The sequence below is a fragment of the Sorex fumeus genome, unplaced genomic scaffold (assembly GCF_029834395.1).
Source record: "Sorex fumeus unplaced genomic scaffold, SorFum_2.1 ptg000063l, whole genome shotgun sequence".
NCBI classification, from domain to species: Eukaryota; Metazoa; Chordata; class Mammalia; order Eulipotyphla; family Soricidae; genus Sorex; species Sorex fumeus.
This window is the reverse complement of record NW_026606120.1, coordinates 63,194,161-63,213,626: the sequence shown is the minus strand read 5'-3', so window position 1 is coordinate 63,213,626 and position 19,466 is coordinate 63,194,161. Positions and strand designations below refer to the sequence as shown.

At 39.2% G+C, this 19,466-nt stretch overlaps 1 protein-coding gene across 1 annotated transcript in view; it reads left to right on the top strand.

Moving 5' to 3' along the window:
* The window catches only part of ANKFN1 (ankyrin repeat and fibronectin type III domain containing 1), a 291,487-nt gene that overhangs the window by 248,058 nt on the left and 23,963 nt on the right, over positions 1-19,466 (top strand). The window contains exons 15-17 of the mRNA XM_056127289.1: positions 2,059-2,209; positions 4,322-4,490; positions 13,732-13,898. Coding sequence (XP_055983264.1) covers positions 2,059-2,209; positions 4,322-4,490; positions 13,732-13,898 — 487 coding nt within the window. The remainder of the gene's footprint in view (positions 1-2,058; positions 2,210-4,321; positions 4,491-13,731; positions 13,899-19,466) is intronic.

Here is a 19,466-nt window from a genome sequence, read left to right as displayed (position 1 = left end):
GCTCTCTGAAATTCTACTATAATGAACTGAATTGTGCTCAACATGGGGAAAAAATAAGAAATCGATAAGAAGAAAAGTCTCTTGATTTCATCAGGCTTCAAGGAGCACACACAAATTAGACCCCCAAATTTTAGTTGTACCTATCAATTTGCTTAAACAAAGGAGACTAAATTGGTCATTGGAAATGAGGTCTTTAGAATGGAGAAAATTAATGTTTGACAATGTTTGCCACTTCTTGATGATATAAAGATGATGATGATGATGATGATGATGATGGTGATACTGACGATGATAAAGATGGTGGTATGTAAAAAGAATTTATTGGCTCTCCATCTTATTTCTTTTCCCTTATCAACTATACTTAGGCTTTAAGTCTGCCATCTGGTGGTCACTTCTACAGACAATATTTGTTATCTCTTCAGTCTTCCCAAGGGGTTACAGGACTTATTTGTGGGTTGAGTCAGCGATGGTTACTTTCATTCATTTTCTAGATTTGTGTCTAAAGATTTAAATTATATCTTTAAATGTTTATACCAACGAATTTCCCTTTACCACAGGTCCAAGTTTCATGTTCACAAAAGGTTCCACTAGCCTTTACTCTGCCAGTTTCATCCCCCTCATCTTTATAGACTAAACTGATTAGTGGTAGATATTTCATGGTATTTCTACTGGTAATTTATTTTCTAATTTGATTACAGATGCTATGTTAGTAATGTGGTCCTTTAGGTTTTGTGTATACTTGTGCTAGTCAGAAACCCCTTGTTTTAGTTCAATATTAGTGATGGGGGGGAGAGTTTAGTTCCCAAATAGGTTTGCAAAGATTTCAACTATTTGTTAAGCCAACAGCATGCCCAAATTGAAGCAAATTTTTTAAAGTTATTTTTTTTCTCTTATTGGGACAAAGGGCTAGATTTTTCCATCATGTTTTCCAATGTGGAAATAAAACAAAGATCTTAAAAACAGAAAGTTTGATAGCTGATTTAGAGTGCTTGCTGGTTAAATAATTTTTTAAAGTTCATACCATAGTCAGTTTTGTTTTTTGAACCACAAAGTGGTGCTCAGGTTGGTACGACCCAACGAAGAGAGCCCTGGCCAGGGGTGTGGAGGGTATTTCCCATGAGGGTGGGAATATAGACTAGCACCTCCTGTTTCCCATACCTGGAAAGAACAATTTTCCTTTCCTCTTGAGATAGCCTGATTCCAGAGAGCATACTGCAACTCCCTCCAAGCAGGAAAGAGAAACTATGGCCTATGCCAAGTAATTGTGTTTATAGAGACTGATGCTTAAATACCTTGTGAGGCAGTGTTGCCCTGAAGGCATTTATCCTGATCTTTTCAAGCCCCTTTTGAAGAGCAGCAGCCTTTGGGGGACAAACCAGATGTGCTTTCCCAGCACCACCATCCTTTCTCCCTTCCCTTCAGTGTGACATTTGGAAAAGTTCATTAGGAAGGATTATAGAGTATGCAGAATGAAGACACAGATGACTGGTTCAAAAGGAGGATGGAAGCAGTGATGTGTGTACCCTTGTTCCTTTTATTGGAATTGTCTGGTATTCCTGTTTGTGATTCTCCTCAAGCTTTTGGAAGGAGAAAGAAACCAAAATAGTCCCCACGATTACAACAGGCCAGGGCTGAAATGTGCCATGTGGTTTGTTGCCTGAGTTGGACCAGAGTCCTGTGGTTACCCAACTGCTGAATTAACCAGCAAATGCCCCTGTGGTAGGGTCTCAGAACTTAGTGGGAATCTTTAAGAAAAGAAAAATGGAGAGAGTCAGGAAACTATTACAAAATATTTCAAAGGTCCCATCTCAAAACTTGATTCATACAAATTAGACCTGCTGTTCTGAGGCACATGTGGTCTAATAGGTGAACAAAAATTAGAAAGGTCATTTAAAACTCCATTTGGGTGGCAAAAAAAAGTACGAATTTCATGAATTACATCAAGTTTTAACCAGCACAAATTGGTCATTCAGGTTCTGGACCTATACACTAAAAATGTTCTGAGCTGTGTTCTGAACTTTTGTTGTATTTCTAATTTTAACTTGACTCAACATACAGAGAAGAGTGGGAATGGATCCAAAAGCTTTCTGGCTCCGAATCTATGGAAAGTGTGGATCATACTTCTGACTGCCCCATGCAATTGTTCTTCTACGAGCTCCAGATGGCAGTGAAAGCTCTCCTTAAGCTGATCAATATACCTCTACACCAGGTACAAGTCTTTTCCATTTTTCCCTTCTGTTTATCATTAATGGAAACTATATTACAGAAAAAAAACTCAAAAGGCTTTTGTACATATGTTTATATAGACACATCTATGTACATATATGATTTTCATTTATTTAAATGCCATTATGCACACACATATTTTATATTTGGTGACTACAAGAGGTCTTAGACTGCAATTCTGCCACTTTTCCTTAGCTCCTCTGTTAGACTCTTCTGAGATCCCTGAGCCCTAGTATAGAATGGCCTGACCAGGCAAGGAAACTTTATTGTCTGTTCTACCTTAAACTATTCTACCAAGTCTCAGCTTCAGGATAACATGAAGCAATGAAAACAAGCAATAAATACATAGGTGTACAGTTTAATATACAAATGATTTATCTAAGAACAAGAACAGTTGTGTCAGTGTAATCTACAGCAATGGCCAAGGTAATGCCATGTTATCTTTTCACAGAGAATTTACGGTCAAAATTATCATGTCATCTAAATCAAAATGTACAAATCTACATCTACTAATAAGGTCCTCAAGAAAAACTGTTGGGACTGGAGGGATAGCACAGCGGGTAGGGCGCTTGTCTTGCATGCGGCTGACCCGGGGTTCGATCCCCGCCATCCCATATGGTTCCCCAAGTACTGCCAGGAGTAATTCCTGAGTTCAAAGCCAGGAGTAATCCCTGAGCATCGCTGGGTGTGACCCAAAAAGAAAAAAAAAAGAAAAACTGTTGATGAAGTCATAACATACAGAGGTTCGTGAGACCGACCACAGTATAAAACCTGACACGTTGTGGTCCCCTGGGCACCACTGTATAGGGCCCTGTAGGCCCCTAGCAGCACCTCAAGTGGTCTGGACAACCCCCATCACTTAGCACCCAAAACATCTTCTTGAACTGATAGCTCATTTGGCAGAGAATCACCTGAAGGAGTTCCCAGGCCTCCTGGGCACCATTTTGGACCTCCCCGCCATGAAAAAAAAAAAAAAAGAAAGAAAGAGAGAAATAAATAAATAAATAGGGATGGGGAGGGAGGGAAGAAAGAAAGAAAGAAAGAAAGAAAGAAAGAAAGAAAGAAAGAAAGAAAGAAAGAAGGAAGAAAGGCTGTTGGCAGAGAATAGTAAAAGTTTATCAGACTCTATTTAGTAAGTAAATCCAGTTAAAAAAATTTTTGAAGAGTGTTCTAGGCCCATCATCTCCTCCCAGTCAATATACACGTATGCACATATATCATTACACACACACACACACACACACACAATGAACCAAGTTTAGCGTATAAACAGGAAGACCATTATAGCACTGACTGGCTCTCTTTTAATAGCTGAAAGATAACCATAAATTGGCCTCTGACCCAGGGAGGCAGGGGGTGGTTTAAGAGTGTTCTTCCACTGGAGTATTGCTCTAACTCTGCAAGTCAGTTCTGCAATTCTAAAAAGTCAATTCTGCAAGGCTAATCCAAAAGACCCAAATTGAGAATAAATTGCACAAGATTCCATAAAGACACCAGGGGAATAACTAGATTATTACAAAGGTGGCCATGTACTTAGGGAGGGGTGGGGGGAATGTGGGCTCTACTTGTGACAGTAGATACTATTAAAGGGTTTCTTGGGCTTAACAGGTTTGAAGCAGCTCATATTTCATTGGTGACTCGGGCTACATATACATGTTCGGAGAAGGCTGCCTAACTGCCTATGAGTGCATACATTTTTTTTTATACTTGTAAAATTTTTTCAGTCCTTGGCCAGAAACTACATTTTTCCCCCTTAACCAACTTAAATTGAAACTAGTGGATTTTTAATTCAATCCATTTTTGTTGCTTCATGTAATTATATTCATCATTTTGAAAAGCCCACAGAATGCAATCATTTTCTGCTTTTATAAGAAGCATAAATGTTGTTTTCAGAGTTTATGTGGAACATTACTGCCTTAAATCTTGATTTTATATAGCATTATTAAATGGGCTGAACCCTAATATTTATGTTGTATAAAAATTCCAAGCTTGAAGTCGTGTAATTTTGTTAGATGTTTTATGCCAGTTTGGTGTTGTTTATGTAAGTGCCATGTTGTAACTCTCCTATTTTTCCTCCGCGCGTGTCCCTCTGCAGGCAAGGAACTTCCGTCTCTACACACAGGAGGTGTTGGAAATGGGTCACAATGTGTCCTTTCTTCTCCTGCTCCCTGCCTCAGACGACGTCTGTACAGCCCCAGGACAGAATAATCCTTACACCCCACACTCAGGGTTTCTTAACCTCCCTCTTCAGATGTTTGAACTTGGTATAGTAGCTTGTTTCACCTAGAAATATTAACCCAGCCTCCTTATAATAAAATCACAAAGTTATATCTGTTCCCCCTTGTCCCAGTGGAGGGTCAATAAATCACATGATGGCTTTGGCAACAACCCTTCCTAGAACTGTGTACAAGTCTGAGAGAAAGCAAAGCTCCAAGACTATGTGTCTCAGCAATAATTATTGAAACGTAGCTCAGGCCCACTGGAAAGGAGAGAGATCCAAACAGAAAGTTCAGTTATCAGGCTGCGATTCTGGCCTCCCATTTGCCTTCTTAAAACAGAAACACAAGAACTGATGTTTTCATGAAAAGTTCCTCTCCCCTCCCTGCGTTCCTCCCCTCCTGCCTTTCTCTCTCTTCCTCCTCTTCACATCACCTCCATCCTCTCTCCTCCATCCTATCTCCCACTACTTCTCCCCTCCCCACTTTTCTTCCCCTCTCCCACTCCAACTGGGAAAAAAACAACGAAATTAAACTACATAGTGTCTATCGCTTTGGAGGGAAAAATTCTAAGTAACACTTATTCGTCAAATAAATTCTAGTATTCAATAAGCCCCAAGTATATTAGACCATTTGAGAAATTGAGGGGATCTCGTGGGGATTGCGATATTGTGATTATAATGTGAGATTATGATCTGGCCCTAACTTTCAGAAATGAATAGTCTAGGCCCCAGTTTCTCCGTTTTTGCAGAGATCCCTACTGCCCACTGAGAATGTAAGAAGGCTTTGTCTATTTCCCCCATGGTCTTAACAGGCCAGTAAGAGGCAATTAGCAAGAGTTTCCTTCGTTTCAAATGAATTGTATGATTTGGGGAGGGTGAGTAACTGGCTGGAGAGAGCAGAGACAGATTGTCTCTGCATTGCTCCCCAACCACCAGATTTAGAAACAGACAAGGCAACTGCCTGAGGTCTTGCTCTGAAACCTGGGCATCTGAATCTAAGTTTATCCCCCAGAGTAAATGACTTTAGTCTCTCCATTCCCCTAGTTTCAAGCAGTTCATATGCCCAAATGCTGAACAGCTATTACTGTTTTCCAGAGAAGAGAAAGGTAGTAAGAAGAGCTTGAATCAGACTTGTGGACTGTGGCTTGAAGGTTCTAAGTCTTTCTGTATCAAATGCTCAGTAATGTTGACCATACCCCTCCCACAAAGACTGTATGTGGATATGGCCGTTTGATGATTCCCCGTTCCAAAGAGCATTATCAGTCCATGATAGAACTGCACTGCTATTAAGAAATATAGTTTGGGTCAAGGTATTTCATTTCAGGTCAATAAGCGTACATTAGCTATCTACCTTTCACGTTCAGAGATGAGTAAGACAGAGTTTCTGCCCTCAAGTCACTTTCAGAAGTGAAATATGAATATAAATTATTATTGAATGAGGTAGAAATACACCCCAAGTCATAAATATTAAGTAGATATTGAAGGAGATAAAATGGCACTTTCTCAAAGAAGCTATTAGAAACCTGCCTTAGAAGAGAAGATAACTTGTGAAGGCCAAAAAATGAACAGGATGTTAAAAAAACATTGATAAAAATAATAGCGTCTCTTACAGAGAGTTGTAAAATGGACAAAGACATGAAAGAATATAGAAAGTATCAGAAAAAGAGCAAATGACGCATTTTGCTACATCAGAGAAATGAAGTGAGGAAATATTGGATCATGAAGGAAGCTGTCCAGACAAGTTGGGCCCATATTTGGCAATCTCTTGAGGCTGATGAATCTATTTAAGCTCAACTAAAAACCAGGTAGAAGGGATAGTTATAGGGATAGGGTTATTATAATATTCAATGTTAGAATAGAAGTAATAGATAAAGGTGTCTTGGAGAATAATGGACAGTTTGGGGCAATTAATTATATGAATGAGAAAAGAAATGAAGTATAAAGACCGAGTGTGTTCCCATGGATTTAGCCTCAAAGACAATGAGGCTGTTTCTACAACTTTCAGAGACAAAAATGACTTGGAAAATAAAATTATGTATTTAGCTTTTAGTATCTCAAGTCAGATGATGCTAATACAATGTCCAAGTGGACATATTCATCTGGCAATAGAAATGTAGGAAAGAAAGTGGGTACTAAACACAAAATTTGGCTAGGGCCTATAAGTGGCAGCTGAAGCTATGAAACAATCATTTCCCCAGGATAGAAAATTGACAGGGACAGCAACTGTGGAAGATACTCCACTGTAGAACAAAATGGGAGTCTATATGAAATGGACACACAAAATGTGCTAAATGTACACATGCTGTTATTCCACATTTATAGGCAAATTTTTGTAAGATTTTCTCCATGGCTCAATGGACTTGGCGGGTGTCATTCATAATAGTGACTGATTCCCAAGACCCTCAGAGAACTTAAGCCCTGAAAAATTTCCTCCTTACCCTGCCTGCAAGAAGGCTCATGAACTGTTTATGGACAGGCACACTTTGTTCTCCACTATTGTTATTCCCTATTCTACAGTGTCCTCTGTCCATTTAATTGTTCATTTACCCATCAACAAATTCTGATTAAGTAATCTACCATTGTCAGGTAGTAAAGATTCAGCAACAGACATACTCTTCGTGAAGCTTATATTCTAGTGGAGGAAAAATAATAGATTAATCAGCAAACAATGTGGTGAGTGTGAGAGTGTAATGAAGTATATGAGGACTATGAAAGTTTCCAGAAAATGTCACATGGTTGGGCTTAATTCCAATAACATACACAATCCTTCCAGTCTTTTTTAGGGATTAGGATGAAATGTTACCAATAACAAAAATGGTGCCATGTCTAGCATAGTGCTTATTGTACTTCAGTACAACCACCAGCAATTTCCAAAATACTGTTGAGTTTTAGTAAGAATTTATTGTTGAATTTAGTAAGAGACAAATTCTGCCATATCCACACAAACAGTCAGCTTTCCAAGAGGCTGATTAGCATAGATACTTCCTCCATTAGACATCAGCTCACTAAACATTTAATAACACCAAAGGGAGCTGCTAAGCCCCTCTAAGAAACATGCTAATAAATCTTAATTTCCTTTTTATAAGCAGGGACTTGTATCTTCCACAGATAGATACACAGCAAAAGGTCAAGAGATACACTGAGTACTTCTGGGAAAGAGAATGTCATAAAATTCAGCCAGAAATCAGAAAACTGTAAAAGAACATAAAAATTCTAATGAAACTTTAAAAGGTGAAAATTATGGGACTACGTAAATTATGAAGAATAAAGGAATACACTATATTTCAGCCTGACTTGTATAAGACATCTCTGTCTCGATGAAATGATTTGAGATTTGGCAAAGTGACCATGTTCCTGCCAGTGGCCTGAGTGAATCATAAATAACTTGCTAGCCAGCTATGGAAAACTGCAACTGTGTCTATTCCAGCACTAAACAGATCTAGCAAGGGCAAAATGGTGAAGGAGCTTAGCCCTCTGTCTCCAGGAATAAAGAGTAGCCTAGGCAGAGCTCATTATGTATTTCTTCATAGGATTACCTGTAGAAGAGAGAGAGAGGTTACCACTTAGGAGGAGATTGTGATATCTCTAAAAGCAAAGTTGAGTTGGGGTAATAGATAAAATTTTATTAGAGACCCTCTCCTTTACACTGCCCAAGAGCTGATACTGTCCCACCCTTTGGTGGGGACAGAATAGAGCATGCTGAATTGATTAATTAAGCAAAGCTGAAAGACTTGAAAAGGTCATTGTTGATATGCTTCCCAGAGACAAAAGGCAAATCAGGATCACAAGCCATCAAAACTATCCAGTGGTATGGCCCTTGAGGATTTGCCCAGTCTGTGTAGGGGAGTCACCCTCCTGACCCTGTGCCATCACAGTTGACAGCAGGTCAAAGATAAGGAAGGTTGAGTTTATTGATTTCCTTTTCTCTTTGATTCAGACTGTATGTACTCAAAAGAATTTTTTAAGTGAGGAAATTTTTAATGTCAAAGACTGATATAGACTAAATATTTTGGATCTTGGCTCTATCCTTCATTTAACACACATTCATTCACTGAGTTTCCATTGTGTACCAAGTACTGTTCTGGGGCTAGAAATGCAGAAGTATAGAATCCAGTAGAAGATATAGTCATCTATATCAACAGTTACAAAATCATGAAAGCCCTGCTTTTAAAAGTAGGCTGTTGAATTTCAGAGAAGAAGCACTCCATTCTTCTTTAAAGGCATAATATGTGAGCTATACCTTGAAACAGAAGTAACCCTTCAGAAAAGGAAAGAAAAGGCAGAACTGAAAAAGGAAAATAGTTTTAAGTAAAAGGAATAGAAGGCACAATGACTTGGAGACCTGAGAAAATGCAGACCAATTAAGTATACTCTCAGTAGCTCACTGAGACAGATGAGTAAGTAGATCTGAAGAAATGACAGGAAATGAAGCTAACAATTAAATAAGTCAAAATCACAGAGATACTTATGCCATCCTTTAAAAAAATTAGATTTTTTTATCTTGTAGGCACTGTAGATTATCAAAAGATTTTAAGAAAAGTAAAAGTAGAGTCTGACTGCTTTTCTTAGCAGCACTGTTGAAGGTGGGTTGTAGAAACGGAAAACAAAGGACTGAGACTAGAGGCAATGAAACAGGTAAGAGACTAATATAGAGAGCAATAAGAAGAACCCTTAACAAACACAGCCCAACGTGGGTAGAGAAGAGAAAGTAAAGACACAAGAATTTAGAGGTCCTATCCAGACAGATGGCAGGACAAGAAGGAACTCACCCGTGTGCATGTGACCAGGGCCAGAAATTAAGGAAAACCAAGGGACAGGGAGCCACCTTGGTACATTCCTAGAGAGACCTAGTGACAGAATTCTGCACAGCAGACCCCAGCAAAGGCACACGAGTGAGAGAGTTTGACCTGAAGATTCCAGATCAGGAATGTGTACACTTAAAGAGAGAATGGTACAGGCACAATACTGGAGGTGGGCAGATGGCAAGGAACAGGACACATAAGGATGCACACCAGTAAAGAGGAGAGACCGAGACATTCAGGAGGGACATGGACTCTTCTTAAACTGTACAGCAAACTTTAGCTATTTCTCCAGAATCCAGGAGCTCAGAATTAAACCCATGTTTGTGCTAACGGTGTGAGGGTATGCGACTCCTTCCTCTCTGTTCTGAAGCCTCAAATCCCTAACCCCTTGGTTTAAATTATTTAGTTTAGAATTTTACAGTCATGTTTATAATCCCTGTGTCAGTAATTAAACTTGGTCTTTCCTTGAATTAAAAAAGAAAAAGAATTTAGAAGTTAAAAATTAATAGAACTTTGTGACTCACTTAGTATGTTTAGGACAAGTTGGAAGATCCAAAGAGTGTGTATAGATTGCTCAAATGGATGTAGCTGCTATCTACCAAAACAGGAAATGTGAGGGGAAGAAAAGGTTTGGGGAAGGGAGAGATGATGAGTTCACTCTGACAAATGGTGAGTTTTGAGGTGCCTGTGGGATATCCAGGCAGTGAGCCTAATGGAATCCAAGCCACAAGCTTATAAGAAATGGCACCATCTCAACCCTCATTCCTAATGCCCACAATTTAGTATACCATTCCTGAATTCCAACTGTCAACTCATTCACTACCAGGAGCCGTTAGAAGGGCATTTTATGCCCATGTTCTTTCTGATACTTTAACAAAGAATCATGTAACTAAACTAATTTTCCCAGAAGGAAATTTTGTTGATTTCTTTGCTTCCTAAATAGTCTATATAGCCTAGGAGTCTACAATGGGAGTCTATTAAAAAATCACTGGATTTAGAGCTCTTTAAGAAGAGTATTCTGCTCTCAATCCTGTTCTAATGTTGTACTAAGTGCTTTATTCTTCCTTGGAGAACCAGGCAGAGGTGTGAACAAAAGTTTATTTTGTATGTGATATATACCTCTTGTTGGACTGGGCTCTCCTATATTTATACTATTTCATCTTAGAGAGAGCTGAAGCAATAGCACAGCAGGTAGGGCATTTGCCTTACAAGCAGCTGACCTGGGTTCAATTCCTCCTCCTCTCTCGGAGAGTCCGGCAAGCCACCAAGAGTATCTTGCCCGTACAGCAAAGCCTGGCAAGCTCCCCATGGTGTGTTTGATATGCCAAAAACAATAACAACAAGTGTCACAATTTGTTGTGAGACATTACTGGTGCCCGCTCGAGCAAATTGATGAGCAATGGGAGGGCAGTGCTACAGTGCTTGATCTTAGAGAGGCACGATTTTCCTCTCCTAGATATGAGAAAACTTCTGATCAGGCACATCATACGTGGCAGAACTGTGATTCGCATTCAGGTCTATCTGACATCTAAGCCCACTCTTCACCCTACTATACTTAATCTTACTTTTATTGGTATATTGGTGCTGGTTGCTTATTAGCCTGTGACTATCTTACATAGAAGAGAGTAGGAAAAAGGCGCCACAGAAAATTAGTCTTAGTTTGTGAATTACTGACACATCGTGTGGTTCAGATAATGCCTTTCTGTAGACTTATACCATTTTGTCTGTAAAATGCATGTGATTCACATTAGAAAAAAATTAGACGCTTCCAGTCTATCCTCCCCTCCTCAGTTATGGCTACCAAATGTATCATTGCTAAACCACAAAAGACTATGTTAAAGTAACATTTGTTAAAGTAACATTAAAGGCTCTGGATGAAAACCACCAAAGTGGGAAAGTGAAGCACTGTAGTTGAAAGGTCCTCATAGCTCACTGTGGTAAGTGGCATGGTGGTGTGGGCGCTAGGAGACCACCCACTGATCCAAGCTCCTACCGCAAGGAGACACAACAAGAGAAAGTTGTGGACACCCTGGCATTTTGGAATTCAGATGGGACTGATAGTGTTTCTTTTAAAGAAATTCCTTAGTGCCTCTCCCTATCTTCCCAGTTATATTTTAGAAAAAGGGGGAAAGGTGAGTTTTTTTTTAACAACTTGGTTTAGAAATGTAGGCTTTGATACACATCACTCTCTTCACTTCCAGCCAGGAGAGTCCATCTGTCAAGTGCTAACATGATATAATCCCTCCTTGAAAGGCATAAAAACACATTCGGAGGACTATGAGGGTCAAGAGTAAGCTAAAAACTAATAGTCACTCCTGTAAAATCTGCCAGTAAATATCACAGGCCTGAAATCGCTTTCAAAACGGGGAGAAAATTAAGGAGGAGTGGAGGTAGAGATAAGGCTCTTTCCTCTTGGCAAACATTTGTTTATTCATAGAGTCAATAAACATTGAGTAGTTACAATAGCTCTGGTTTTGAGGACATAACTAATAGGTGCTACAGTTTCTGTTCTCAAATAAACCACAATACAATACCAAGGCAGTCAAGTAAACATAATTCTAATAAGGCAGAGTAAGTAATATATTTTGACGTGAGCCTTACTAGCTCAAAAGAAAAAGAAATTCATTCTGTGTAGAAGGCAGGAAGTGCCCAGGAATATTTCACTAAAGTTAAGAAAATGCTCCATATGGGGTCATTAAGTAAAGAAACAGTACGAAAATTAGATCATCTGGAGGGAGCTCAGTCTTTACTCATTTACTGCGAAGTTAGATGAGAAATTCAGGTCTTCTTGGTGTTAGGCATCGGAGTGTCTTGTTAGAGGAATATGGAAAAGAAACACTGATGACAGAGGGAATAGCCCACACCAGGACTGAGCTTACCTGACTAGAGAAATGCCACCTAGAATTAGTGCACTGGAATATGGAGGAAACACAGAAATCCTCACCCCATTCTACTCTTCATATATTTCATAGAAGGAAATTCAAACAGATCAGGTCACCCTTCTGCTCATCTAAGACTCATCCTAAGAAACCAAGCAAGGAAGCAGGCAGTGGGAATTGCAGGATCCACAGAAATCTCTCAATGTGCAGGGAAGAAGGGCTTCCTCGGTGAACTGTAGAAATGATCAGGTGCCGCATGTGAGGTGGTGTGGTTTTAGCTTCATTAAATGGCTAGCTCTGGGTCTTGGGAACCAACAACAAAGGGTTCAAGGGTTGTAATTAGATGTTCTTCCTAGAATTCCTCACCAAAGAAGCCAAAATAAAAAGGGTTCAACATATTTGTTGACTTATAACAGTACAATTTCCAGAGCATGGAATGCACTGGTCCAGGTCAGAAGGACACAGAGTAAGTAAGGTTCTGGGAGAGTGAGCCTCCAAATTCAACAATGCTCAGGAAGAAAATAGCACTTCACCAGTCATAATCAGGGTGCTTTCCTCCTTCTGGAGTCATGAAAGCCAGTCAGAGAAGTATGGAAACTCTGACCACCTCAGGCTGCCTGGACCGAGGTTCAGTATTTCCCATATCCAGTATTTCTTTCCCATATTCATCTAACCAGCTTTGCTCTTCCTTTCCCACAATGGAGAAAAAAGTTAGACTGTTTCCTATGGCCTCTACCCCATGATATTTTGAGAGAGGAAGTCCAAGTCAGCTGAAAACAAAAAATGATCTGTTGAGCCATCTTACTCTGTCATCGTCCTGTCTTGTTGCTCCATTATCATCCTTTCTCTTGTGTACATCCTATCCTGTGTGCACATCCTGTATCATGTGTACTTCCTATCCTGTGTGCACATCCTATCCTGTATGCACATCCTGTCTCATGTGCACATCCTTTCTCGTGTGTACAACCTGTCTAGTGTGCATATCCTTTCTCATGTGCACATCCTGTCACATGTACACATCTAATCCATTGAGCCATCTTGCTGTATCATACTTCTAAGGAACAACTAAGAAGAAAGGTGAAAAGATCAAAGTCCATCATGATAGGTCCATGGAGATGTTTTCCAGTTAGATAAAAGACACCCAGAGGAAAGCATATTTCATATCTAGTGGGATTTCTGGCTTTAGAAAGGAACAGGCAAGATAAATAAGCTAGATAACACAAGAATAAGCACAATGTGGAAATCAACTAGGTTTCAAAATGCTATTTGGTTTCTCTGTTTTTCCCTTAAGGTGATAAGCAAACTTAATTTCCCGATCATATGTGCATTTTGCACAATTTGGAGCTAAACATGAACTTCAGTTTGAGCCAACCAGTCTTCCCCATACCTTAACAGGACTCGGTAAACCTTAAAAGGGAATACTGTCTGACTTAAACCAGACAACTGGCCCCTTAAGAGCACATTTATAATTTATTTATGGCTTAATATTTTCCACTGATAGGATTAATAAATCATGTTTTCATTCGACTTGTTTTCTCTGAGGTATGAATTTCTCTATTTTGATACCAGATCTTAACATGTTTTATTTTGCTTGTCCATTCTCCAGTTCATTTTTGCAGCTACAGGGAGAAATTTATTAGTCTGTATTGCCGCCTTTCTGCTGTTATGGAGCTGGATTCTCTGAATACTCAACAGTCCCTGAGGGAAGCAATCTCAGACAGCGAGGTTGCAGCTGCCAAACAAAGACACCAGCAAGTTTTGGACTTCAGTCAGGTATGGTTTGTTTCTTCTGAGAGCAAACTAAGTGAAAAGTCAAAATCTACCTGATAGCACCCAGTTTGGGGGACGGGAGAGATGGAGAGGGGAGCAAATAGGCTGCCTGGAAGTAACATGGGAACATAGAGAGAGGGTCTCAAGCATATGGGTGGTGCTAAGGAAAGTAAACATACGCACCAAAACCATAACTATCAATTGACAATGGGACAGGAGTGGAAAGGAAAGAGACATTGTTGGTCTTGCTGAGCGGACAGAGGGATGGGAGGGAAGGTCAGGGGCATCTCATTGGCAGGGGTGTGCAGTGACTTTGTACGTCAATACCACAAACTTGAACACCAACTTAACCCTATTTCTTAAACTATAATTTAAATGAATAAACGTAAAGTAAGGGGAAAGGGACAAAACTGAAAGGAGAACTAAGCATGAGAAAAAAGAGCAGTCAATACGAGTTAAAGACCACAATGGACAAGTGGACTATTGATTTGGTTAAAATGTGGAGCTCAGGGAGTTGTATTTCAAAACAAAGGCTGAAGAAAAAGCTACAGATCACTCACAGTTACTAAGAGCTATTATCAGACCCTGTGCTTGGCTTCCCATATTGGAGAAAAAGCTTACTGCCAAAAGTAGTGATCAAAATATTGGTAGCATAGTGGTGAGCATAGCTTCCCCCCAAAATAGTATTCCTACCTGGTACCCCATTGAGAATTCCAACAAAAAGTAAAATTGTAAATCACTACCCTGAGAAACAGAAGGAAATAATTCATCAGTTTATGTTATTCCAAATCCAGTTGGATCTAAGATAACTCAAGCTTTGGCCATCTTTCTGGCAGAGTTGGCACATTTGAGTGTGGCTGGGTCAGAAAATGCTGTTCCCTGATGTGTCTGGAGAAGCCTTACATTGATACCTCAGAGTCTTGTGAAAGCGGAACTGGTTGGTAATTTATAGAATCTGGATCTATTCCCAAATTACTTCAAAATCCATTGGACAAATCTTATGATCTCTCTGCCTATCAGTTACCCAGTTCACAAAATAAGTATAACAAAGAGCTCCTGGTAAACATAACCATGATATATACTCAGTCCAATTTGATAAATTCTTTTTGAACACCAAAGCATCAAACACTTTACGGGAGATAAAAATTTGAATTATACTTGATTCCAGACAGGAGGAGTTTAAAATCCACTGGGCTAGACAAGAAGTGTGTGTAAATACTATTTTTAACTGTATAGGTATCAAATGAGAAGTTTTTTAAAAGTTCTGTGTCAACCCAAAGAAGTAAAAGTATACTTAAATTTCTAGGCATAAAAATAAAATTCCATAAAGGATGTCTCAGAGCTGGGCCTAGAGCAGTAAGTTCGATTATAGTGGGGATAAACAGACTGAAAGATAGTTCAATGGGCTGGCATACAAGCTTTGCATGCAGAAGTCCTGAATTCTATCCCTGGCACTGCATGGTCCTCAGGCACTGCTGAGAGTGGATCCCAATAATTGTTGAATGTGACCTCCAAACCACAACAACAAAAGTTTCCAGTCTTCTAAAGTGAGTCAGTAGATGAGCTGTCTCTCTGGCTCAATACTGGACATATCAAATTAATATTTGATTTCCAGGGCCTCCTTTTCCTCTTATGTAAAATGAAGGGCAATGGACTAGATGACTTTAAGGGCCTGCTTGATGCTAACATATCGTGACTTCTTTAGCAAGAAATTTTTAGAATACCTTAGGTTCTGTGTCTGCTTTATTTCTCTGACACTTCCCTGAAATTTTCTTTTTCTTTTCTTTCTTTTTTTTTTTCCTATTTGGTTTTGGGCCACATTCAGCTGTGTTCACAGAGCTTACCTCTAGAGCTTACTTCTAGCTCTGAGCCCAGGAATTACTCTTGGTAGGGTTCAGGGGACCATATAGAATTCCAGGGATCGAACCCAAATTGACCTCATGTAAGGCAAACACCCTGCCCACTGTACTATCTCTCCGGCCCCAAGGCTTTCTTGAGCTTGTCATAATCTCAGCTCCTCCAGGGAATGCTCCTGACTCCTTTTCTTTTCACTTCACTTAGTGTTCTACTACCGTTTTTTTTTTCTCTTTCCCTTTCATCTTACCAGTAAGTGGTATGAATAAGGCAGGCCAGGCAAGGAATTTCTTCAAAGGTTTAGCAATTCTGACCTCCCAAAGCAGGTAACTTGAGAGCCCCCTCAACATACTCTTCTAGTCAGCTAGTCAGCCAGGTACATGGAGACTTGGATAAAAGCCAATTCCCAAAGGATTCAAAAAGTAACTTCTTTGCCAGGCCTCCTCCCTGTACCCATTGCCTTCAGTGGCCTGCCTTGCCTCAGCCAACATGGATCACCTCACAGGCTGTAGACAGTGATAGCATCTCTTCCCTGATCTATGCTGGGCTTCTTATCTCTCTGAGATAAGTTTTCCTTCAGAGAATCAAATGAAAACCAACTGCGACCACTCACCCATAGGTGTCCACATCTGAGCCCAACATACAACCATGACCTTGCAGAGGCAATGCCAGCCACCAGCTGTGAGACCATTTGTAAGATCCCAGATCTAAGACAGTGTTGAAGTCACTACACAAACCAAACATTGTCAAGAGTAAGGGAGTCTATGTAAATAGAGTGGAGGTGAGGGGGGCGGGGGGAGAAGTCAAGGAGTGAGGCCAACAAGGGGGAGAACTGAACCCAAGAGGGAAGGTGGAGAAAATCATAGATAAGGTATACACGCTACAGAGACAGCACAGGCAGCAGAAATGTCAAAATGTAGAGACTAAGAACTTGGCATATTTGGAGCTGCCACAGTCTAAAGGGCAATTAGACTATAATTTATATACTGTAATGCTTCAAATGCTCCTAAGCTGTAATAGAAACACAGCTCATTAAATATAGCCAATCTATCATCCCCTCAAGCACCTTGTAACTGTGCTGTGAGAAAACCAATCACCTTTACATTTTAATAAAAATATTATCTTGCCCGAGTATAGAGAAAGGGGTGTGATTTATGGGACAAAAACCAAAATTTTTCAAGGGCAGAGTGAGAAATGGATGCAGAACTTTTAACCAACAGACCTAGGGAATTCATGGTCTTTCACTTTAAAAATATGTCAGCAAGTCTTTAGAAGCTGAATTTGGACCTTAAAATCAGAGGGATTATGTTGTCAGTTATTTTTAGATCAACAGTATAAGGTAAAAATGGGTGAAAATTGTACCTCTTTTAGAGCTACTTAGCTAAGTCAGTCCACAGGCATCCCTGTACTGATGTTTTTAATTATTTGGCATCTAATAACTCTTCATTTCATCACTTAAAAGATTAAGAAGTAAATATTGTTTCTACACATAATTTTTAAATCCCTACACTAAATGTTTTCTCAGAAAAAGGCTGAAATAATCATATCCAAAGAGAACAAATGGATCGTCATTAATAATAGTGCATTTCCAAGGGCTGCTGTAGCATATTATCACCATTACCATCACCACCACCACCACTGCCACCATCGCCCCCCCCCCGAAAAAAAAAAGAGAAATGTATTCTCACCTAGTTCTAGAAAAACAGAAATCTGAACTCAAGATGTTTAAGAGGGAGGCTCTTTTCTATCCCCCACCTCCTGGGAGCTGCCCACATTCTCTGACTGGTAGCCACATCACTTCAGTCTCTGTCTCCCTGGTCATATTGTCCCCTCTTCTGTCTGCCAGGCCTTCCTGTGCCCCATTTGAATGCCTTTATGAGGACATTTTTTTCTTGGAAACAGAAACACATCCCTACCCCCCAATAATTTTGAATAAAATCCTCTCCAACTTCTTAATCACACAGTTTGCCATGTAAGGTAATATTTACCCCTAAGGCAATCGTCACAAGTTCCAGGGATTGAGACTTGAATGTATATTTGGGGAGGTCACCGTTAAGCCACTACAATAATCAGGATTGTGATTATTATAACTGAAAACTTTAGAAAACATGTCATTTTAAAGTACACTTCTCTTTACAAGTTGCCATCACTATCCCCTCTGTTCAGGAGTAGAGCTAAAGAATTAGGAAACCATTCATTAATTCACAAAACAATCATATATTGAGTACTTGTTCTTTTCACAAAGGTAAAAAAGTTGCAAAAGCACAATTTCTGCCCTTTATGGGCACTCCAAAAAGCTGCTCGTAATCCCATGGTATTTTGCCTTTAAAATATTTACCTCTGAGACAAGAGGATGCTGCATGACCTATAAAAGCCAGATAAGAATGCAACAGCCCCATTTGTCCAAGTCTCTCTCTAGATTTCTGCTCCGGCTTTGCCTCACTGAACTTCAGATTTCTACCTCCACAATCACTCAGTTCCTGCTCACGGACTTGTCCATTGTCAAACCTCCTTCTTATATCGCTGTGCTACCAAAGTTAATAAACACAATCTCACTCTTTCTTTACCAGCCACGAACACTCTGCCAAGTCCCATCACCCAGGACAAGACTAGAAAGTGGGGTAAATTGTCTATTGACCATACAATACCATTCATGAGTTCACTATTTGGATTACTATCACAGTTTCAGACTCAACTCTGTTACTCCAAATTACCAGACTTGAGGGAATCATTTAAAAGTCTTCAGATAAATTTTGAAAATATAGCATGAGGTAGTAATTTCTGTGATCAGAGACCTTAACTTTATATTATTCATACAATGAACACCTATATGTATGTGGAATGACACCAACTTTTCAAATACTCTTCAGAATTAAATAGGTGTCAGAACTAGAAGGGACATTCAACCTGTTCTTTTTAATAACCGAGTTAATATATGAACTGAAAAAAGGCCTCAGAAAGGTATCTAGTGAAATTAAATGCAAAACGTTACATGGGCCCAATCCTTCCTTGGAAACAGAATAATCATAAAGATAATGACCAGTGTCTAATAAGATAAAGTAAATCTGTTGTCCACAGAGATATAAACAAAAACATAACTGACTTTTACACATTCAGAGAAGCAACTATTATATTTTATATTACTGTTCAAGATCACTTTGTTAACCCAGAAATCAAAATAGTAGTGATATAAACTGAACTATGTTAAAAATACAAGGACATTTAACTAACCAATGATTTATTTAATATATTTCATACATTAGAATAATTTATACGTAAGAAAGTAAGAAATTTCATATGTAAAGTTAGTTCTTTTCTATTTAAATATATTCAAGAATGTCTGCTTAGCCAAGTATTTCAATAATTCTTTGTTTTTCTATTTTACATTAAGAACTAAATACATTTCTTTCTCCAATTATTTGAGAATTTATAGTTTATGTTATAACTTCTTCACAATATTCTAATGAGAAATATTTTTATATCCTAATAAGTAATGAACTTTGGATTTGTGAGAAATACACCCTACAGTTTTGCAAAGCATTTTCAATTTTGTTATATCATCTAATCATCAAGGCATTCCTGTAAGGTATGGATGAGATGTTTGTCCACATTTTACATAAAAATCAACAAAGGTTCTATTCAAGGTCAATTGAATTTGCCAAAGATTATTTTTTAACTACTAAATAGTGGATCCCAGATAGAATCCAGGCCTTCTCC